The sequence below is a fragment of the Thamnophis sirtalis genome, unplaced genomic scaffold (assembly GCF_051295495.1).
Source record: "Thamnophis sirtalis isolate CommonGarterSnake01/CBP01778 unplaced genomic scaffold, rThaSir2_p1.2 scaffold_3, whole genome shotgun sequence".
NCBI classification, from domain to species: Eukaryota; Metazoa; Chordata; class Lepidosauria; order Squamata; family Natricidae; genus Thamnophis; species Thamnophis sirtalis.
Window position 1 is genome coordinate 119,783,803 of NW_028261383.1, and position 23,668 is coordinate 119,807,470.

The 23,668-nt window shown below is 37.5% G+C and overlaps 1 protein-coding gene across 1 annotated transcript; it reads left to right on the forward strand.

The window, feature by feature from the left end:
* The first annotated feature begins 162 nt into the window (after positions 1 to 162).
* Positions 163 to 22,986, forward strand: LOC106553294 (myosin-1B). The gene is made up of 38 exons (XM_087709835.1): positions 163 to 348; positions 763 to 906; positions 1,232 to 1,388; positions 2,984 to 3,011; positions 3,359 to 3,476; positions 3,570 to 3,662; positions 3,753 to 3,816; positions 3,944 to 4,042; positions 4,152 to 4,255; positions 4,355 to 4,493; positions 6,410 to 6,528; positions 6,613 to 6,762; positions 7,227 to 7,397; positions 7,603 to 7,909; positions 8,041 to 8,108; positions 8,567 to 8,654; positions 8,746 to 8,863; positions 8,991 to 9,114; positions 9,199 to 9,335; positions 9,482 to 9,737; positions 11,132 to 11,374; positions 11,457 to 11,633; positions 11,723 to 11,868; positions 11,961 to 12,051; positions 12,140 to 12,529; positions 13,806 to 13,932; positions 14,661 to 14,779; positions 15,883 to 16,079; positions 17,199 to 17,382; positions 17,503 to 17,668; positions 18,015 to 18,139; positions 18,381 to 18,689; positions 18,781 to 18,984; positions 19,413 to 19,538; positions 19,628 to 19,798; positions 19,897 to 20,001; positions 21,084 to 21,179; positions 22,710 to 22,986. Exons 1-38 carry the CDS (start codon positions 163 to 165, stop codon positions 22,860 to 22,862), a joined length of 5,799 nt encoding a protein of 1,932 aa, XP_087565961.1. The 3' UTR covers positions 22,863 to 22,986.
* Positions 22,987 to 23,668: the final 682 nt, after the last annotated feature.

A 23,668-nucleotide genomic window follows, 5' to 3' on the forward strand; every position in this document is an offset into this window, starting at 1 on the left:
TTGGTTCAAATCAAAGAACAGATACAAATTTCATGTTGTGAAAAAAGGCCAAAAGAAAAGTTAATAAGGATTTCCACATTTTCATGAATTGGTTTGTGTGTTTCTTTCCTTTAGTTTTCTTCCTGCGCAACATAAATTGCAACTATGTCTTCAGACGCTGAAATGGCAGCATTTGGGGAAGCTGCCTCTTTTCTTCGAAAGTCAGAAAAGGAAAGAATTGAGGCCCAAAATAAGCCCTTTGATGCCAAGAACTCAGTTTTTGTGGTGGATCCTAAGATCGCTTACATAAAAGGCAGTATCCAGAGTAGGGAATCAGGGAAAGTTACTGTCAAAACTGAAGAAGGAGAAGTAAGTAAAATATCTACATTTGTTTATTTGTTTGACTGATTGTTATAGTTGCCTAACCCTTATAAGAAAACTTCCATCAACATCCAGAAAGGAAATTATACAGTTCAGTGTTTAGTTCCTTCAAACACTTTCATTTTTGATGCGTTCATCTTGAGTTCTGGCCCACAGTGAAGGGAAAGAACTGGGTTTTCAAGATCCTAAAGCAAAGCCAGAATCTCAGGGGGAATTAAGTTCAATAGGATAGGCACTGTGATAAAAGGTACTACTAGGTGACATTGTTTCATAGAAATATCCCAAAACATGGTCATTGTGATCTCATAGGTTGAACAGAGACAATAAAGTGCAATTACTACAATTTTCTTCTTTCCGTTTTCCAAGTTGATATATGCAGGTCTGGTTTTTTTTCCTCCCTAGACTGTAACTGTGAAAGATGATCAAGTCTTTTCCAGGAATCCTCCCAAATATGACAAAATTGAGGACATGGCCATGATGACTCATCTCCATGAACCTGCTGTCCTGTATAATCTCAAAGAGCGTTATGCAGCCTGGATGATCTATGTAAGCATATTCTGTGGTGGTATTTTTCCACCAGTGACTGGTTTTAAGACCTCCTAAGAATCCTTTACATCAAATAACTTACGTTAAGTTCTCCTGTTTACTGTTAATCAATTCATTAGTAAACCTGATTTTTAATTTCAAAGTAACTACAGTGCTTGTTTCTAAATTATGTATTCTTTTCCTGATGTTTCAAGGAAACAGTTGTTATATATTTATATATTTGGTTATGTTATGGATTTTTACATAAATATTTGATTGAAGACGCTATTGGAAGAAATTTTCAATGAAAGATAAAGTAAATAAAATTCTGTTTTATTTTTTGCAGACTTACTCAGGTCTCTTCTGTGTCACTGTTAATCCCTACAAGTGGCTTCCAGTGTATAATCCAGAAGTGGTAAATGCCTACAGAGGCAAAAAGCGTCAAGAGGCTCCTCCTCACATCTTCTCCATTTCTGATAATGCATATCAGTCCATGTTAACTGGTGAGTAAATGGTTAATTAATAAAGAAGGAGAATATTTTTACCAGTCACCTCAGTGGGCTTCCTACACAATGTGGCCTTTAGGTCACATGCTTAATGTGCTTAATCATGTGGAGTTATAGAAATTAATCATTTACTAATAGTAATAAGTTTCCTGTAGCTTAATTGCTTGCTTTATTTTTTCAGAGAAAGAAATATGAAATGTGTCATGGAAAAAAGGAAAAAGGATAATCAATATTGCATGTGTATGCCAATGAAAACAGTATAGGTCAAATTTGTCCTCTGAGACTAAGAGCAAATTCTAGATTTGGATTCAGTTTCCCGCTTTAACACTTTTTCAGTTTCTGCAACAATTTCCCCCTCTAAGATATGGAACCTCAATTTCTGAAGACCTTAAAGATGAAGCTGGGGCTTGATGTTTCTGCCAGGCCTTTGAATATATGCAGTCTTTATATGTCCATCTCTTAAATTTCCCCCAGCATGATTGACTAAGTCAGTTAAATACCCTTGGGGTACAGACAGGCAAGATACTAATGCTTGATTAATTTTTACCAAAAATAATTCCGTAGTATTCTGCATTGTGAAATTGCAGTCAATTTTATTAATTTGTGGTTTAGTATATTTTGTAATTCCAAAATATTAATTGATTCAATCATTTGCATATAGGGCTAAATCCTGAGTATAGTATCTTGTGCATCCAAAATGTAACTGCTCCCAAGTTGCCAGTAACATATGATATTCTTTGTACATGTAAGGGGAATTATGTACAAAGAAATCCATGGAACTGCCAATTTATAGAGAATGTTCAATAAATCCTATGGTCTATAGCATGATGGTGAACCTATAGCACACGTGCCCGAAGTGGCACGTGGAACCCTGTTCCCTAGCATGCACCATGTTGCCCGTTTCTCCTCTGGGTTTTTTGCTTGCATGCATGCGCGGATGATGATCAGCTGGCCTTCATGCATGCACCAGTACCGGAAACTGTAAGAGCTGGTCTTCTTTTTTTTTTTTTTTGCGTGATCATTGTGCGTGCATGGGCACCAGTCTAGCTGGGCAACTAGCTGGGCGGCGCGCATGCACCCACCAGAAACTGGAAGTTCATTTTCCGGCATGTGCATATGAGGCCCTCTTCCAGGTTGTGGCTCTGATGAGCGCATGCACGCTCCCTTTTCGGCACTCGGTGCTGAAAAGGTTCGCCATCACTGGTCTAGAGCTTCATATTCTATTTCTCGGTAAGTGCAGATAATTGCTGTTATAGCGAAAAGGAATGCTTTATAGAAATTTCCCAACTTGGCTGATTAGGGAATATTCCACCTGTATAGTTAACTTTCATTCATGACACATTCCATTCCATAATTGTCATCACTGCACATTTATAATGTTCGACAAATAAATGTTTGATTTTTCAGGGCTATTTCTTCCTTAAGAGGCATAGTGCTTAAGTGGGCAATTTTTTATTTTATTTTTTTATTTTACTTTAAGAGTAAAAGTGGGCAATTTTAATGTTGCATGAGCTCCCACTCAGTTGATGGAAGTTCACAGGGAACTATATTTTTTTAAAAAATCTGTGATTTTTTAAAATGTTTCTTTCCAGATCGTGAGAATCAGTCTGTCCTGATCACGTAAGTTCATTTCTTTATTAAGCTCTGTATTTGCTTTATTGGCAGAGTACTCCAAATTGTTAAATAATAATTTTAAAAAATACTTGTAGACTTCCGGACCCTAGAACTTGATCTTGGTTACGTGTTCCTTCAAATGTCTATTTTTATACTTTTACTGTTAGACCAGTAAATATGTAATATATTTCAATAAATAAACTTCATAAGTTTCAAAGTGGATGACCATGTCACATGGGTCTTATATCCTTTTGATGTCCTAGCTTGCTTACTCTTCAGTAATGGGAGCTCAATTTCAGTTATGGAGAGGATGAACTGCATCTTAACACTTTGTTTGCCCCTTTGGTCAACAGTGGAGAATCTGGTGCTGGAAAGACTGTGAACACAAAACGTGTAATTCAGTACTTTGCAACAGTTGCAGCTGCTACTGACAAGAAAAAGGAAGAACCGGCCCAACAAGGCAAAATGCAGGTAGCTTGTCCGCCAGAAAAGAATGATCTGTGATTACATGACATTTTTTGCAGGATTGATGATACAGAATCTGACAGGAATATTACTTTTCAGGGCACCCTTGAAGATCAAATCATCAGTGCCAACCCTTTACTGGAGGCCTTTGGAAATGCTAAAACTGTCAGGAATGACAATTCGTCACGTTTTGTAAGCTCCATGTTGAAACTTGGCATGATGTAGAAATACACAGAAGATGCAGCCTTGGATTTGTGATAATTCTCCTTTTCTTCTTTTAAGGGAAAATTTATTAGAATCCATTTTGGTGCCACAGGCAAGCTGGCTTCTGCTGACATTGAGACATGTAAGAGATTGTCCTTGCATGTAAGGGGTTTACATTGTAAGGGGTTTCTTTCACTCATTTTTTTTTCCTTCTCTCCCCATTTTTCTTTCTCACATTCTTTATTTGCTTGCTTCTCCTTTCTTGCCAGATTTGCTGGAGAAGTCCAGAGTTACCTTCCAGCTCAAGGCTGAAAGGAGCTACCACATCTTTTATCAGATCATGTCCAACCAGAAGCCAGAACTGATTGGTAAAAAGCATCTTTTGACTCTTCCCATGACAATAGGCTAACTTTGATCCCATTGTTGCCATAAATAATTTCTATCTTGAATAAAGCAAGTTTTATTTTTTTCATTCAGAGTTGCTCCTGATCTCTACGAACCCATATGACTTTACGTTTGTAAGCCAAGGAGAAATCACAGTTGCCAGCATAAATGATCAAGAGGAGCTGATGGCCACAGATGTAAATGATACAAATACCTATAAATATTTAAAAATCTATTACTGTACTCTAGGTTGAAGTAATAGGAAGAATAGTTACTTATCTTCATTGCCTTGCCAGAGTGCCATTGACATCCTGGGCTTCAATGCTGAAGAAAAGACAGCAATTTACAAGCTGACTGGAGCTGTCATGCACTATGGGAACATGAAGTTCAAGCAGAAGCAGCGAGAGGAACAGGCTGAGCCAGACGGCACGGAAGGTATTTTCACAGTTGGTGATGGAATTACCTGCCCAAACCAAATCAAACAAAAATCTCTCTTGAAGTTCAGCTGTTTTAATTAGAACAGCTGAAGTTTAATGCATAAGAATGTGTTCCTAAGGCTGTGGAGGAGCTAACTTCTGAGCAGTGTATATTTGTGTTGTTAGTCATTTAAGTGAAACATCCTTTCACATCTCTAATAACTTCATAGGAGATGATCTGATAACTTGAATGAAGATAAATAAATTTCAGAGTTGCACTAAAGCCAGGGAATTTCTTCTCTAGACTGTCCCACCTATCTTTCTGATATTAAGATGACAGATACATAGTCAATAATGGATTTGTAAATGACAGCTCCCTAATTATGCAGAAAAGACAGAATATGTCAATTGCTATTTTGTGAAGTTTTTATATGTAATGCTTATTTTAAGAAATAAACATTGCAGATAGACATAGATTACACCTTGTAGGAAATTAATCTGACTTGACTTCAGTACTGCAGAGATAATAAATTAGGATTTGAAAATAATGCTTTCTTCTATTGTCCTACGCACAAAAATTAAATATTGTTTTTTATAACATACTAATTATACAGGCAATCCTTACTCACAAACTAGAATTAGGACTGACAATTTTATTACTAAGTGTTGTGGTTATAAAGTGCAAAATCATGTGACTGTGCCTGACTTAACAATGGCAGTTTATTGGCTGTTGTTATTAAGTAAACCATTGCAGGTCACTAAGCGTGATGATACATGACTAGGACTTGTGACTTCCTGCCAGCTTCCCCATTGACTTTGCTTGTAGGAAGCTGGCTGTGAGGACCACAAATGTTGACCATGTGACTGTGAGATGCTGTGACCATTGTAAATCCATGCTGTTTAGCAAGTATCTTCATCATGAACACATGAACACAGGGAGGCTGCAAGGGCCACAGCTTTGAGAATTGTTCACAAGTTTCCTTATTCAGCACTGTCATGATCGCTGAACAAATGCTTGGTAAACAAGGACTACGTGTATTGTAATATCTAATTTGAAATTAAATAAGCAGAAATGGATGACCAAATGTTTTCATTTAGCAATAGTTTTCATTTAACCTTAGGAAGCTAATTTATATTCAGACAGATATAGCTGTTTCTTCCCTCCTCGACACAGAAAAATTCAGCGACATCCTAAGAAAATATGGTCTAACTTTTTCTGTATTTATTTCTTGTAAAGCATGCCATTCATTCATTCATTCATTCATTCATTCATTCACCAAATTTTAAAACTGTCCATCTCCTCACAGAGCAGTCAGGAGAAATCACAAATAAATATTCAAAACATAAAAAGTATATAAAATGTAAAAGAGGCAAACATTGTTAAACATTAATTAAAAGGTGGGGAGAGGGATTTCAGGCATTAATCAATTCCATGATTGCATGCTCCTCTGCACCCCAAGCAAGCCATGTTTTCATGTTTTTCTTAAAGGCCAGGAGACAGTGGGGCCCTGCGTCACCTCTGAGGGGAAGAGTGTTCCAGAGGCAGGGGCAACAGCAGAGAAGGCTCTCTTCCTGTATGTCACTACAATCAGAATTCTTTAATATTTATTTATTTATTTATTTATTTATTAGACTTATATACCGCTTCATAGGGCTTTCAGCCCTCTCTAAGTGGTTTACAATTTTTTTTAGCAAATTGAGTCAGCAATTTGCCCCCACAGTCTGGGTCCTCATTTCACCCACCTCAGAAGGATGGAAGGCTGAGTCGACCTTGAGCCGGTGAGATTTGAACCGCTGAACTGCAGATCACAGTCAGCTGAAGTGTATATATAGTATATATTTCAAGTATATGAACAACGTTTGTTTATGCATAGCTTTTCCAATGTAGAAAGCGTACAATTTGCTTACAAATCTTTCCTCTTTTTTTGTGCTCAGTTGCGGACAAGGCTGCCTATCTCATGAACCTCAACTCAGCAGATTTGCTGAAAGCTCTGTGCTACCCCCGAGTCAAAGTTGGCAATGAATTTGTCACCAAAGGTCAAACTGTTCAGCAGGTAAAGATTAACAAGAAAAGGTTTCCTAGAGAGTGGATAATTAGCCCAATTATATGCTGATATAATCCCTTTTGTTCTACACAGGTGTACAATAGTGTTGGTGCTTTGGCTAAGTCTGTTTTTGAGAAGATGTTTCTATGGATGGTTATTCGTATCAACCAGCAGTTGGACACCAAACAATCTAGACAGCACTTCATAGGAGTGTTGGACATTGCTGGATTTGAGATCTTTGATGTAAGGAAATTGGCCCTTGATGGCATAGTGTTGGAGAGTAGGGATGTGATGTTTATATTGTAAAATATTTAAGCATGAATGAATGAAATACAGTTCAACAATGTTCTGAATGCCAAGGCACTAAAGTAGACAAATAATTTTTGAGTTGTTGACTGGAAGGATGATTTAAATAGAAATATCTGGCACAGAGAAGAAATTGTAGAATATTTTGGCAGGAAGAGTGTGGGTCATAAATTCAAGTCAGCTGCCGCAAAGATATAGGCTTTCAAAGTACTGAATGCAGTGATGATAGAGCATATTGAAAATAAAGATTTAACAGTGGAGAATATTATGAGCAGAACTGATTCAAGAAGGAGCTTAGATATTTGTAACTTTCACATAAACCTTAAAATATTTAAGAAAGCCTAGAAAAAGGAACGCTGGTGAAGATAATTGTTATTTTCAAAATACTTTGCATTGTCTAGTATAATAGCTTGGAGCAGCTTTGCATCAACTTCACCAATGAGAAACTGCAACAGTTTTTCAACCATCACATGTTTGTCCTGGAGCAAGAAGAGTACAAGAAAGAAGGAATTGACTGGGAGTTCATTGACTTTGGGATGGATCTGGCTGCCTGCATTGAACTCATTGAGAAGGTATTTTAAAAATAATGTTTTTAAGCATTCAAGATTATATATGTTTTTAAAACCTGAAATGGAATACACATCTGTAAAATTAATGAATGGTTAATTTCATCTTGCTACAGTTAACAATTCCTAAATGCTGAATATGAAAAGTTTCATTTCTGTTACAATGAAGAGTATTTCTTGCAGCGATCTCTCTGTCTTGCTCTCTCTCCAGCCCATGGGCATTTTCTCCATCCTAGAAGAAGAATGCATGTTCCCTAAGGCAACAGACACCTCTTTCAAGAACAAGCTCTATGACCAGCACCTTGGCAAATGCAAGAACTTTGAAAAGCCTAAGCCTGGGAAAGGTAAAGCAGAAGCTCATTTCTCCCTTGTGCACTATGCTGGCACTGTGGACTACAACATTACTGGCTGGCTGGAAAAAAACAAGGACCCATTGAATGAAAGTGTCATTCAGCTGTACCAGAAATCATCCATGAAGACCTTGGCATTACTCTTTGCTGATCGCCCTGCAGATGTTGGTAAGAACTTATCCAAAGAACATACCTTTCAAATATAAATAAATAAACATGATGTATTTTGTCCACAACATTTTAATTCTGTAATATATATTCCGTAATATATATTCTGTAATATATATGTTGTTCTTTAGATGGTGGTGGCAAGAAAGCTGGAAAGAAGAAGGGGTCTTCCTTCCAGACCGTATCTGCTCTGTTTAGGGTAAGCACAATTTTATTATTTGTACAACCTGATAAAAATCTATTTTAAATAAATTTTTAAAAAATCTATTCCCGAGTTCCTTCCTCTGAAAAAATGACCCAGAGATCCAAAACTACAGACTATAAAAACATGATAAAGGATACTCAATATTGCTTGATTTTGTTTCAGATTTTTCCCTTTCATTGCTCCCTCAATCACAGAGCTCCATATGATTATTAAGATGTTGGACTATGAAAGAACCAGGTTTCAGATCATTGGTGTATTGGAGCTGGTCTCTAGTTTCTCAACCTAATTTACTTCATAGGGATTATTATGGTGATTACACCTACGAATGCCATGTTAAGCTGTAGGAGAAAGGTGGCCTGGAAATCTAATAGATAATTTAAAGTAGGTTCTTTAAAAAGTATTGGTAGTTATGAAATCTACTTTAAATGTCACAAATATTTCTAATCCTACAGGAGAATTTAAACAAGCTGATGAGCAATCTGAGGAGCACTCACCCTCACTTTGTGCGGTGCCTCATCCCCAATGAAACTAAAACTCCTGGTAAGAATTATATAGTTTAATTGTGCATGAAGCAGCACTAGTATAGTTTAGTTCAATTCTATACCGCTAATACATTCCAATGTTGTTTAAGGTGCCATGGAACACGAGCTTGTCTTGCACCAACTGAGATGTAATGGTGTGCTGGAGGGCATCCGCATTTGCAGAAAGGGATTTCCTAGCAGGATCATTTATGGTGACTTCAAACAGAGGTTGGTCCTCTAAATATTAGCCATCTTCCACTTTGTGACTCACATATTTGTAACTCTAACTTTCATAATTCTTGAAACTAGAATTTTTAAATGTCTTTAGAAACATAAACTATGCTTCTTCCAACAGATATAGAATATTAAATGCAAGTGCTATCCCAGAGGGACAATTCATGGACAGCAAGAAGGCTTCTGAGAAACTTCTTGGATCTATTGATGTGGACCATACTCAATATAGGTTTGGTCATACCAAGGTAAAATTACTATCTGTCCCAAAAAGATTAAAAATTGGGTTTATTTGAAAAGACCACAAACGTTGCATTTGTTTCCCCCTCAAGGTGTTCTTCAAAGCTGGCCTTCTTGGTCTTCTAGAAGAAATGAGAGATGATAAGTTGGCTATGCTTATTACACGTACCCAAGCTATGTGCCGTGGCTTTCTAATGAGATCAGAGTTCAAGAAAATGATGGAAAGGAGGTAGATATTTTTTTATAATAAAGGCTCACAATGGCATTAATGTAACAAGGCTATGAGCATAATGTGGCAATATATCATAAATGCATCAGTACTATCTCAAGCTGATAGTAGAATCATGCTTAAAATTTTATTTGCCCTCCTTCCAGAGAATCCATCTTCACTATTCAGTACAATGTTCGTTCATTCATGAACGTAAAGCACTGGCCTTGGATGAAATTGTACTTCAAGATCAAACCCCTGCTGAAGAGTGCAGAGTCAGAGAAGGAAATGGCCAACATGAAGGAAGAGTTTGAGAAAACAAAGGAGGATCTTGTAAAATCGGAAGCCAAACGGAAGGAATTGGAAGAAAAAATGGTGTCCCTGATGCAGGAGAAAAATGACTTGCAGCTCCAAGTCCAATCTGTAAGAATTTTGCTGACATTAGAACTTTTTGTTCTCGTAACCTTATTCTGAGGTCCGTTGGTACAGATTACATGTGAGACAATACTGCAGAAAATCTTGAAATGAAATTATGTTTAGCTTGTTCATTTATTTTCATACAGCATTGAGCTAATGGATTTTAAATTACAAATGGAAACCCAGAAGAAATCACTATTTATTTTTTAAAAAAAATATTTTCCTCACTCTCTTTTTTTATTTTATTGTTCTATCCATTTCTCATTGTTCTATCCAGCTTCTCAATAACGTCTCCTGCTTAATGGATATCTCTCTCCCACTCCTCCCCAGCCATACTTCAAGCCTTTTCCCCTCCAGCTTCATCATGTTCCACTTCAGTGATGTGCTATACTTTTGCTAACCCCCACCATTATATTTTATGAATTGTTTTGTTAGTAAGGGTCAAAGCAATTATAATCAGAACGTATCTGAGACCCGTACAAATATCTGTATCTTATTTCTTCCTCTTGTGTTTCCCAGCATCCAGTTATTTGAACACAAAATATTATATGGGGTACATTTAGAACACTGTAAAAAGTGCAGAAAACTGAATCTACCCTTTGTTTTAAATGTCCTAGATATGCCTAAGATTGTAGCCTGTTTATTATGTTTGAGCAGGAGATGAAAATCTGAACTTTCACCCCACAATGATTTCGCCAGGAGAATTCATCTCAGAAAGAAAATGGGAATCAGGAAGATAGTTTTTTTAATAAGGGATTCCAGCTATAAGCACTATAAAACACAAAGAGAGATGAAAATAGCTCAAGAGTGTACTTTTAGGTTATCCATTATAAAACTCATAAAAGTACGTTTTCATTAAAAGAAAAAAGAAATGTGTACAGGTAGTCCTCAACTTACAACCACAATTGAGCACAAAATTTCTGTTGCTAAATGAGTTTGACTTTTCTTGCCACAATTGTTAAGTAAATCATTGCAGTTGCTAAGTTAGTGACATGGTTGTTAAGTGAATCTGGTTTCCCCATTGACTTTCCGTGTCAGAAGGCTGCAAAAGGGTATCACATGACCCTGGGACATTGCAACCGTCATAAATATGAGTCAGTTCCCAAGCATTTGAATTTTGATAATGAGATTGCAGGAAGGCTGCAACAGTTGTAAGTGGGAAAAATGGTCATAAGTCAGGTTTTTCAGTGCTTTTGTAACTTCAAATAGTCACTAAATGAATTGTTGTAAGTCAAGAACTATCTGTATTTGCTTATGTAACAACATGCTAGCATTAAGTACAGGGGATATTTCTTGTCAGTAGGAACATATATGATATGATCTGGAACTGTTCCTTTGATCATTAAGGAAATAAGAAGATACAATATTTTTATTAACACTTTTTCTTTTGCTACTTGCAGGAATCTGATGGCTTGGCAGATGCCGAGGAGAGATGTGACCAGCTAATCAAAACCAAAATCCAACTGGAAGCTAAAATTAAGGAGCTGACTGAGCGAGCTGAAGATGAAGAAGAAATTAATGCTGAATTGACATCCAAGAAGAGGAAACTGGAGGACGAATGCTCAGAACTGAAGAAAGACATTGATGATCTTGAGCTGACACTGGCCAAGGTTGAAAAGGAGAAGCATGCTACAGAAAACAAGGTACTACTCAAAAATATATCAGAATTAAATTGCTACCCACTATTGCCATTGCATTTTAACCCTATCTCTTCAATTTTTAAAGGTGAAAAACCTTACTGAAGAGATGGCGGTCTTGGACGAGAGCATTGCCAAACTGACCAAGGAGAAGAAAGCCCTGCAAGAGGCCCATCAACAGACCTTGGATGATCTGCAGGCAGAGGAGGACAAAGTGAACACTCTGACCAAAGCAAAGACCAAGCTGGAACAGCAAGTGGATGATGTAAGTATGGTACCATCTCCAGAGAAGAATTGGTCTGAGGTGGATGTACTGCTGTGTTGACACAATCTCCCTGATCTCTTTGTCTTCAGCTTGAAGGGTCTCTGGAGCAAGAAAAGAAACTTCGCATGGACCTTGAAAGAGCCAAGAGGAAGCTAGAAGGGGATTTGAAACTAGCTCAGGAAACTACAATGGATTTGGAAAATGATAAGCAGCAGCTGGATGAAAAACTGAAGAAGTAAGTAGTAATGTCTATTATGATGGACCTTTGTGTGCTAAGTGGAGTTGTTTACATTTAGCATAATAACCATTATGTTTTGTTATGAAAAGGAAAGACTTTGAAATCAGCCAACTGCAGAGCAAGATTGAAGATGAGCAGGCCCTGGGCTCCCAGTTTCAGAAGAAAATCAAAGAGCTGCAGGTTTGTCATGCAGTGGTCCATTCATGAATGGAGAATTAAGCTATCTGGAAGCCAGTTTCAGGGTTCATGGTTGCCTCTCTCTCTCTAGGCTCGTATTGAGGAATTGGAAGAGGAGATTGAGGCAGAACGGGCATCTCGCGCCAAAGCAGAGAAACAGCGGGGTGATCTCTCCAGGGAACTTGAGGAGATCAGTGAGCGTCTGGAGGAAGCTGGTGGGGCAACGGCAGCTCAGATTGAGATGAACAAGAAACGTGAGGCAGAATTTCAGAAAATGCGCCGGGACCTTGAAGAGGCCACCTTGCAGCATGAAGCCACGGGTGCTGCCCTCCGCAAGAAGCACGCAGATAGTGCAGCTGAATATGCAGAGCAAATTGATAACCTGCAGCGAGTGAAGCAGAAGCTGGAGAAGGAGAAGAGTGAACTGAAGATGGAGATTGATGATCTTGCAAGCAACATGGAATCTGTCTCTAAAACCAAGGTATATGTATCTTCCTGCACGAGAGATAATTGTAAGAACTACTGCATCCTCTTGGAACTGTGGCATGCTTTACTAATTAGTAAAGTTGTTCAATTATTATTTTCATCAGATCAGGTAGTTTTCTGGGGAATTTCACCTAGGAATAGCTGGATTAGTCTGTTTTGATGATAATGATCAGTTATGAGTCTGCTCTAATTTATAACTTACTAACATTATAATTATAATTTCTATACTATCAACTTCTAAAGATTCCTGATGGTTTTCAGAATTATAGCATATAATGAAGTGATGGCTAACCTTTTTGTTCTCGCGTGCCAAGTATACACATGCACGACAGCACATGCATGCGTACTCACACCCATAATACAATGCGTGCCCCCCTCCCACCTACCCTGCCCCCCACCCTATTTTGGGCCTAGCAGGCCTCCCTGAAGCCTCCTGGAACCAAAAAATGGGGTGCGAGGGGACCACACCTCTGCACATACCTATGCTGTTACAGGAGCTTTGTCAGCCTTGTATGTAGCTTTATTCCTCTCTAGCATTCATCTCCATTGTTCAGTGATGCATTTCCTGCCTCTCTAGGGTTTACCTCTATCTGTTCCTGTGAGGTACTTCCTGTTCCTGTTGGATGTATATTGATGGCATATATAGTGCTTTGCAGTGATACGAAAATCAGCTGGGCGGCAGCACATGCTTGCTGGAGCTCAGCTGGGGCTCACATGCCAGCTGAGAGTCCTCCGCATGCCACCTGTGGCACGTGTGCCATTGGTTCGCCATCATGGATATAAAGAATCTCTCACATTGCTAAAACCTATAACAATTCCTACTCAAGTGTAGAAGAAAGATCTTTCTTTAGAACCCTCTGGGAAATTTTCAGGAAGGCCTTTGTTCAAATCTCTAGCTGTAGAGTATTGCATAACCTAGAGGCATATACCGAGAAGCAGCATGCTTATGCTTCTCCATACTGACTTCATTCAAGGATGTCACTCTTAAAGTCATTCTGGATCAATGCCCATTCTATTTCATGCAGAATAGGCATTCCTTCAGAAATGTAGATGCCAAGTCATAACAAGCTTTTTTGAATTGTACTTGAAAGCCAATGCACTGTTTGTAAAACAGGTGCTACTATATGTGGTATACGCAGGTCTCACCCAATGTGAATTGCTACATTTTATGCCACCTGCGTAATGCAGTTCCATGTTACCTTCCAGATTTTCAAAGTTCTCATTTAGTAGTTTGCAGAATAGTTCAATATGTTTCTATTTGCTGATTTCAGTCAACTCTTGAGAAATTATCCCGGTCCTTGGAAGATCAGCTGAGTGAAATTAAAGCAAAGGCAGAAGAGCAGCAGCGTTCAATTAATGACCTTTCTGCCCAGAAAGCTCGCTTGCAGACAGAAGCAGGTAAGAAGAAATGCTGAAGTATTTTAGGAATGGTTTATTCTACACTAATAGTATTTGAGTTTGCGGGTAAAGTAAGCTCAGAAGAGCCAAAAAGAGCCATTCTGTTTGTTACCCTGTATTTTATTATTATGGACGTTATTACTTATTAGCAGTAGTAGTAATATATTTTAACACTATTGTAAACAGTGATAATTTTGTCTACTGCTGGTCTATGACCATAAAAAAGTTGTTTATGATTATGATTATTCTCAGCAGATGCTAACATCCAAGGAATACAACATTGGCTAATGAAATTCAAAATATAAAACAACAGATGTATTTGTCACCTGTGATTTGGCTAGGAAATATTTTTATGTTGCTGCTGAAAAAATTGACTTTATTAAATTAAGTACTGTAGACTACAAAATAGTTACTTCTATATGAAAATGATCCTGGTTTTCTTTCTTGCTGCAAGTTATGTTTCACAACTCCATATTTAATAAGGCATGCAAATTTTACTAACATCAGAGGTATCACAGAATTTATCTGGGAAATATGACAGGTCCCCTCCCCAAATTTGTATTTTAGGTGACAAGATATTAGAAACAACCTAAAACATAACTAATATAAAAATGCCATGTATCTCAGCTTTAAAATTTTTCCAGTTGCTGCTATTCATTAGTACTTTCTTCAACAATTATGGTAGTTCAGTCATGTCAATCTCCTGTCTTCTATTTTCTGCTTCTCAGGTGAACTTTCTCGCCAAGTGGAGGAAAAAGACTCTCTGATTTCCCAATTCTCAAGAGGCAAACAAGGCTTCACCCAGCAGATTGAAGAATTGAAGAGGCACCTTGAAGAGGAAATAAAGGTATGTATTAGGCAAAGAGACATAGGTGATAAATATGTATTTTTGGAGTATAAGACACATCTTTTCTCCCCTAAAAGAGCATAGAAATGTTGGTGCTTCTTATACACCGAATACAGCCATTTTTTGCCTCCCAAAGCCCCACCCCCGCATTCCATTTTTGTGAAAAATGGGTCATTTTTTGTAAAAATAGAGGCTTTTTTGCCTTCCCTCAGCCCCCAGCAACACTCTGCAGTCTTCAGAAGGGTTGGGGCAAGGCAAAAAAGCCTCTATTTTTACAAAAAATGACCCATGAGAAATGGGCCGTTTTTTGCAAAAACAGAGGCTTTTTTGCCTTACTCTAGCCCTGCTGAAGCCTGTAGAGTGCTGCTGGGGGCTAAAGAAAGGCAAAAACTTTTTTTTCTTACTTACCTTTTTGAAATCTTGGTGCGTCTTACAGTATATGCCACTGCGTCTTATAATCCAAAAAATACGGGTATTTGTATCCTTTACAACTTCCTGGTTAAAGATGCTTAAAAGTGTTTTTTTTTCTTTCTCTGTTACAAAGTGGAATTGCTAGTAATATGTGCAACCCCCATATTTTAAAAAAGTGAAAGATTTACCTTCTAAAGGCCAAAATGCAAACCTGAAAGAAAAAGTAACACAAATGGGAGCTTTAATAATGCCATTGCCAATTACATCCCTGCGACCAATAAGATCACATAGATTAGGCCTCCTCCGTATCCCATCGGCCAGCCAGTGTCGGCTGGCAACTACAAGGAGGAGGGCCTTCTCAGTAGTAGCCCCGACCCTTTGGAACGAGCTCCCCGTGGAGATTCGCACCCTCTCCACCGTCCAGGCCTTCCGCACAGCCCTTAAGAACTGGCTCGCCCGTCAGGCCTGGGGATAAAGATAGTTACCCCTCCCGAATGATGAATGTATGTTGTTTACTATTTTATTATATGTTTCTATCTTAATGTCTGTATTCCCCTTCCCCGATTTTATGTGAGCCGCCCTGAGTCCCCTCAGGGAAAAGGGCGGCCTACAAATATTAATAAAATCTAAATCTAAAAAAAAAATCTAATTAATTAATGGGGAAAAGTATTTAAGACATTTCATTTCTCTAGGCTAAAAATGCACTGGCTCATGGCTTGCAATCAGCTCGTCACGATTGTGATTTACTTCGGGAACAATTTGAAGAAGAGCAGGAAGCCAAAGCTGAGCTACAGCGTGCCATGTCCAAAGCCAACAGCGAGGTTGCCCAATGGAGAACCAAATATGAGACTGATGCAATTCAGCGCACTGAAGAGTTAGAGGAGGCCAAGTATGTGGGACTTGGAATAGTTTTGTAGTAAAAATAAATTACAAGGACAAATGAGGTATAATTACCATAAGAGAAAGTAATTTTAGCCATATCTCTGAGAGTGGATTACATTGCAGGGCTATTATAAGCTATTTTCTCTCTACACAGAAGTCTCCGCTTGCAGCAAAAAGAAAGTCCAGTAGTTTTGCAGATATTCTCTTATCTTAAATTGCAACAGTTCAAGAAAATAATGGCTAATACTGCAGGATTGTTGTAAACTACTCCAAATCTTGCAAAATAACAAATCCAGAATAATGTTTTTTTTATGGAAATAAATTATTTGTAGTTTATCTCCTTTCCCATTTTCTTCAAACATTGCATTTAAATGACAAAAAGTGTATCTGTGTACAGTGAGCAAATCTCTGTAAAACATTTTATGCAATAATTGTATGACCTTTTGTAAATTAAAATAGTAATTCATTGCAACAGCCCATATAAATATAATTCACTTTTTAAAAATTTAATAAGTTCAAATCCAAGTTTTATGCTGATTATCCATTTAGAGTGAAATGTTTTTAGTTTTAATTTATTCCTATAATTAAAGTTTAAACAGCATATTATTTGGTATTTGAATCTGATGAGGGATTTGTGTGAGGATTCATGAGACATCAAATGAAAACATGGAAGTATAAATGATAATCACAATTATTATCTTATATCACATTAAAACAATACATTTCATGAAAACAGCTCAAATATTCCATAATTTGCTATCAATCATTGGGAATTCAAATGTTGCATATCTGCATAAGATACTTAAATCTGAAATAATGTTAACAAGAAGACAATATAAAAAATAAAAAATAATTTTAATTATTTAAACTATTTTAGAGTTTGCCATTCTCCAATAACTATTCTCATTTTCCAGTTTTTCAATCTGTCCTGCATGACAAACTAGTGCTTCATGAGATCCTTTGCATAATCCAGAAATGATTTACATAACTCTTTAAAAGCTTGAAAATGAAATAGTTTCCATGCCAATAACAGAGAAGTGTGTGTCGTCTTTATGCATATCATATGATTGTGAACTTTTCTTCCTTTATATTTTCTAAGCTAATAGTTAGTCATTCATTGCTCCAGGAAAAAGCTTGCTCAGCGTCTGCAGGAAGCTGAGGAACATGTAGAAGCTGTGAATTCCAAATGTGCTTCCTTGGAGAAGACCAAGCAGAGGTTGCAGAATGAATTGGAGGACCTGATGATTGACGTGGAAAGGTCCAATGCAGCTTGTGCAGCTCTTGATAAGAAGCAAAAGAATTTTGATAAGGTATTTTGCTCCTGATGATTAAAAAGGAACACTTTGCACAAGACGTTGGGCCAATTAAATTTATTATTTTATTTTTTAATCACATTTGTATGGCGCTGATGATTCATTGACCCTTTACAGATTCTGGCAGACTGGAAACAGAAATTTGAGGAAGCTCAATCTGAACTGGAAGCTTCCCAGAAGGAGTCTCGGTCTCTGAGCACAGAGCTCTTCAAGATGAAGAACGCATATGAGGAATCCTTGGATCACCTGGAAACTCTGAAACGTGAAAACAAGAACCTTCAGCGTAAGTCTATAAGCTTCAGCGCAAGTCTATAAGCTTCTTACTATAAGCTTCTGTTTAGGACACTAAAGATACGAAAGTGAGAAAAATTGATTATGTAATGGTTCTACCACCTTCTATGGAGCAACAAGTAACAAGCACAATAAGATAATCCCATATAGGCATTCTCCTCATGATTAGGATATACATATGTAGAAGTGTTGTCTGCTCATGCAGTATTAACTTATCAGTTCCAAATGGATGAGCTTGAAAGAGCCAAGGAAATATTATTTTCCCAAACATACAGCCTGAAACTGTTAGTAAATGGTACTCATTTCCCCCAACCCTTTATTTTGTGTGAAATCAATAGAGGAGATATCTGACCTAACGGAACAGATTGCTGAGGGAGGAAAAGCCATTCACGAACTGGAGAAAGTGAAGAAGCAGATTGAACAGGAGAAATGTGAACTTCAGGCCTCCCTGGAGGAGGCTGAGGTAATTGTTTTATTGTCAACCCATAAACATTTCTTTTGAATCTTGGTTCGAGGTTCATAAATTAATTAGGGCATTTTTCGGAAACCTGATAGTTATTATGTTTAAAGAAAACAAAAGCTCAATTTTTTAAAATGCATTTTAAAGCACTCTAAAATACATTTTAGAAAACCAGTTGACAAGTGTGAACAAAGCTGTTATTTAGATGACTTTAGTAACAGCTGATATACTTGATTTCCTTAAGGCCTCTCTGGAACATGAAGAAGGCAAACTCCTGCGTGTCCAAATGGAGCTTAACCAGGTGAAAGCTGACATTGACAGAAGAATTGCAGAAAAAGATGAAGAAATTGATCAAATGAAGAGGAATCACGTGAGGGTGATAGAGTCCATGCAGAGCACATTGGATGCTGAGATTAGGAGCAGGAATGATGCCCTGAGGATTAAGAAAAAGATGGAGGGAGATCTGAATGAGATGGAGATCCAACTGAGCCATGCCAACCGTCAAGGTGCTGAAGCACTAAAGAACCTCAGGAACACACAAGGATTGCTCAAGGCAGGTTCTAGGCAGATTCAAGAAAGCATCAGTAAATCACTAGAATTGTTAAGATTTCAAGAGTTATACCTTAAAATAATTTATTTAACAGGACACACAACTGCATTTGGATGATTCTTTACGAGGCCAAGAAGATTTGAAGGAACAAGTATCCATGGTTGAGCGCAGAGCAAACTTAATGCAGGCCGAGATTGAGGAGCTCCGGGCAGCTCTGGAACAGACAGAGAGAGCCAGAAAAGTGGCTGAACAGGAGCTTCTGGATGCCAGTGAGCGTGTGCAGCTCCTGCACACACAAGTAAGAATCTAATTATTTGTATCCTCCTGTAATTAGTAGTTGAGAATGACAAGTCTACATAAGCATTTCTTTATTGTAAAGGGGAAAAGTGGAATATGTTGAATATTCTTCAGTTATTTTGATATTGTTGGAAGACAATAAAACTATGCTTAAATGACATTTGCAGATCTTTACATAAAGCATTTGTAAACATAGTATTGATCTTCCTTTTTCTTTTGTATTAGTTTAGATGCTATGACACTTTTGTCTTTGTTGAAACTCTGAGGGAAATATAAAAATAAGGCTACATAAACAGATATAAAATAAGGTTGCAGGCATTATTCTTCCAATATACAGGTTTATTTTTAGAGCATTATTGCCTGGTTTTTAAAAAATAAATTAATCATTTTATGTTTACTAGAAACTAACAGTATTTTTTGCCTAAACAGAACACCAGCCTGATCAACACCAAGAAGAAACTGGAAACAGATATTACCCAAATCCAGGGTGAAATGGAGGACACTATTCAGGAAGCTCGCAATGCTGAAGAGAAAGCCAAAAAATCCATTACTGATGTGAGTTGATGGATGCCCTTCTTTTGAAATCTGATCCTATATATGCTTATAGCAGGGTAGTCACTTGAACATAGCATCTTCATTAACAGGCAGCCATGATGGCAGAAGAACTTAAGAAAGAACAAGACACCAGTGCCCATCTAGAGAGAATGAAGAAGAATCTAGAACAGACTGTAAAAGATCTACAGCACCGTCTTGATGAGGCAGAACAACTGGCAATGAGGGGAGGCAAGAAGCAGCTTCAGAAATTAGAGCAAAGAGTATGTATCTATCTCTGTATATGTTGATAGACACTTGTATGTAAGGTTATATGTAATAGGACATAGATGATGACTAATTTTCAACCTGATTCCCTTAGGTACGTGAACTTGAAGCTGAAGTTGAGAATGAGCAGAAGCGTGGTGTTGAGGCAATTAAGGGTGTACGCAAATATGAGAGACGAGTGAAAGAACTATCTTACCAGGTAAGTGTGATAAGCATGGAGTGAAGTTATTTATCAACCAACCAAACAAACCACTTTTATCAATCAATAATTATTAATAATTAATTAATAATTATTTATCAACCAAAGAGAAAAGAGAACTGGCTTTTTTTTCATGAGTTATATTTGCATATGTTTATTGGTGATCTTATCTTTCCAAAACCTGAACATAATTTTAGCTGAAAATTTTGAAATCCCTGAATATTTTGACATATATAAAACTTAATCCACCCCTTTACCTCTTTCTATCCCCATTTACAATATAATATTGCTAGTTCTTGACTTACAACAGTTCATTTAGTGACTGTTCGAAGCTACAACGGCACTGAAAAAAGTGACATGACTGTTTTTCACTTATGACCATGGCAATTGTGACTGTTACATGTGATGAAATTTCAGACTCTTGGCAACTAACTCATATTTATGATTGTTGCAGTGTCATGTGACCATCTTCTGGCAAAAAACGTTAATGGGAAAGTCAGAATCATTTAACAACTGTTAACTTAGCAATTGTAATGATTCACTTAACTGTGATAGGAAAGGTTGCAAAATTCACTTAAGAAATGTCTTAACAACAAAAAATTTGGGCTCAATTGTAGCCATATGTTGAGATTCGTAAAGACACTAAATAGTAACTCCTTTTCCATCATATTGATGTTACCTGATTGGTAATGTTGTTTGGCCCAAGGTCACCTGGCTGGCTTCATAACTAAAGCAGCACTAGAGGTTCTGGTTTCCCAGTTTCTAACTGGGTACCTTAAACATGACACCAGACAGATAGACAGATAAAGGTATAAAGAGATATAGAGATATACTCTGTTTTCCCGAAAATAAGACCTCCCCCAAAATATTGCAACACAGCATCAGCCTTGAGGTGACCATGCTCACCATCATCTGCACCTCAAAAATAATAAGACCTCCCCAGCAATAAGGCCAACTCCTTATTTCGTGGGTCAAAAGAAAATAAAACCCTGCCTTATTTTCAGGGTAACATGGTAGATATGGAAAATCATTTAAAGGGATTCAAATGATAGAAACTCACTTCTTGTCATAATTTTGTTTAGTCTGAGGAAGACAGGAAGAATGTTCTGAGGCTCCAGGATCTGGTAGACAAGCTGCAAATGAAAGTGAAAGCATATAAGAGACAATATGAAGAAGCTGTAAGTAATGCATTTGCAATGGAGCAATAATTATATTTCAAATGAATTAGAGTGTTTTGGGGTGTTTGGGCCTCTGGATCTGGGATTTTATCATCTTTGGTACTGGATAGAGTGGCACTGCCCCAGGCAGAGCCAGTACATAATCTTGGACTCTTTGTAGACTCACAACTCCTGCTGAAGTAAAAAGGTGGCAATTGGGGCCTAGAGGACCTTTTCACAGCTTTGTGTGGTATATCAGTTGTGTCCCTTCCTGGACCATGAGGGTCTACTCTTGCAGTTACCCATGCCCTAGTCATCTCTAGAATAGATTGCTGTAATGCACTCAACATGGGGCTGTGCTTGAATAGTGTCCCAGACATTTCCACTGGGCAAAATGTAGCTGGACAGACAGCTATGTGCACCCCTAGGATGGGGCTCATTACACCTCTGTTCCATGAGCTATATTGGCTGTCAATCTGCTTCCAGGTACAATTCAAGGTGCTGGTTCTACTTTTAAAACCGTACTTGGTACGGGACCAGGTTATTGAGGAACTGTCAGGCCTAAGCCCAAATATGACCCAGTGAAATCCAACTGAGTTGAGTTCTTTATTTGCTTACACCTAATAGATAGAAACCTGCCAGACTAAAGCTATAACCTTCTAACCTAATAGATGTACCCTGGGATATTGTAAGGTTTGGCTATTCTGAACCTTTTCCTTCCTCTGAATCCAGTTAAGGACTGTGCAGTATGGCCCTCTGCCTGGAATGTGCTGCCCCCTCCATGAGAAGCTGTGGTGCTATTGCTGACATTCTCCACCCCTCCTTCTTCAGCTGCACATTCCATCACAGGACTACCTCTTCCAGGTGTTGCTTAGGTCAACCAGGAGAGATATACTATGGGTCTTGTCTACTAAGGAATTCCATCTGGCAGGACCCAGACAGCGTGCCTTTCAATTATGCCCCCTGCCCTCAGGAACATAATTGTATTCTGAGATGAGCTTAGCCCCATCCCTGTTAGCCTTTCAGAAGGCTCTGAAAAAGCAGCTTTTCCAGAGCTTTTCCCTTTGGTATCTCATGACGAGTCAGCAAAGTGGCTCTATGACATCAAGTGACCATTGTTCTCTCACAGTGTTGAGTTTTTATGTTTTCTTGTTTTACTTATATTTGAAAATGTCATTAAATAATCTTTATGTTTGTGTGTTGCTCAGCACATTTCTTGAGATGGGCAGCTATATAAATCTGCAAAATAAATACTAATCAAAATTAATTGCCTACAAAATAATATATGCCATTTAAAAAAAAACATCTGCATAGAATATACCTTAAAAGCTTTGTAAATACTTTATAGAATTAAACAGAGACTAGATTCAGTTTATTCAAAAAGAATTGTTATACTAAATGTTCCCAATTTGTGAAAGGCAAGCTGAACTTTTCATTTAGCTAAAATTGCACAATGGAGACTCAATTCTCCATTGAGTCTGTTACCTTTTTGTATGACATATATACCTTATAAGTAGACTAATTTTTTAACCATACCTTTTTCATTCTCAGGAGGAGCAATCCAATCTTAATCTCAGCAAATTCCGCAAAATTCAGCATGAGCTGGAAGAAGCTGAAGAAAGGGCTGATATTGCAGAATCGCAAGTGAACAAACTGAGAGTGAAGACTCGAGAAGTTGGAAAACAGACACCAGGGGAAGAATAAACTTGTCTGCTCCAAGGTGACTGAAGAAATGCACAAAATGTGAATCTCTTAGTCACCCAGATTTGTAATTATTGTGTTCTGTCTTTGGTGTCTAGAAAATAAAGATGATAGAAATGTTCGCATACATAAAGATGATGTGATCTTATTGTGGGTTTTGTTCTCCCATATGAAATCTGAAGCTTCTCCTTGGAGAGGTAGCACTATCTGAACATGATAAACATTTATGAATATTGTACAGGAATCACTTGCCAGGGGCCATGCTACAGTTGATGTAAATTGAAGTTAAAAACACAGAGAAGACACCAGTTTGAATGCCGTGATATGATTTCATTTGTACATAATTATTTTTAGATAAACTATGAATCCAGCTGAATTGGAATAAAGACTAACTTAGCCAAGTATCTTTGGTTGATCAGCAAATTATATACTTTCAAGTAATAGGACATTGGTGCCACCTGATAGTGATCTCTAGTTTCTCATAGTGTTTATTAATTGCATCCTTGGATGTATATTCATAAATTTGCTGATATTATTTCTACACCATCTTTCACACAAACACCATCTAAACTTTGCTTAAAAACTATAAAAATTAAAATGAAATAGTTTAATTATGAAATTAAAGTGATACCTTAATGAGAAGAAAATAATACCCCAAATACCACCAAAACATTTTTTAAATCACTTAGAAACAGAAATATTTGAATTATGAGATTAAAGCAATACTTAAAACAATGAAAAGCAAATATGAGAAACCACTAAATGAAACACTGTATGAAAGATAAATGTTCAAAGATGGAGGACATATA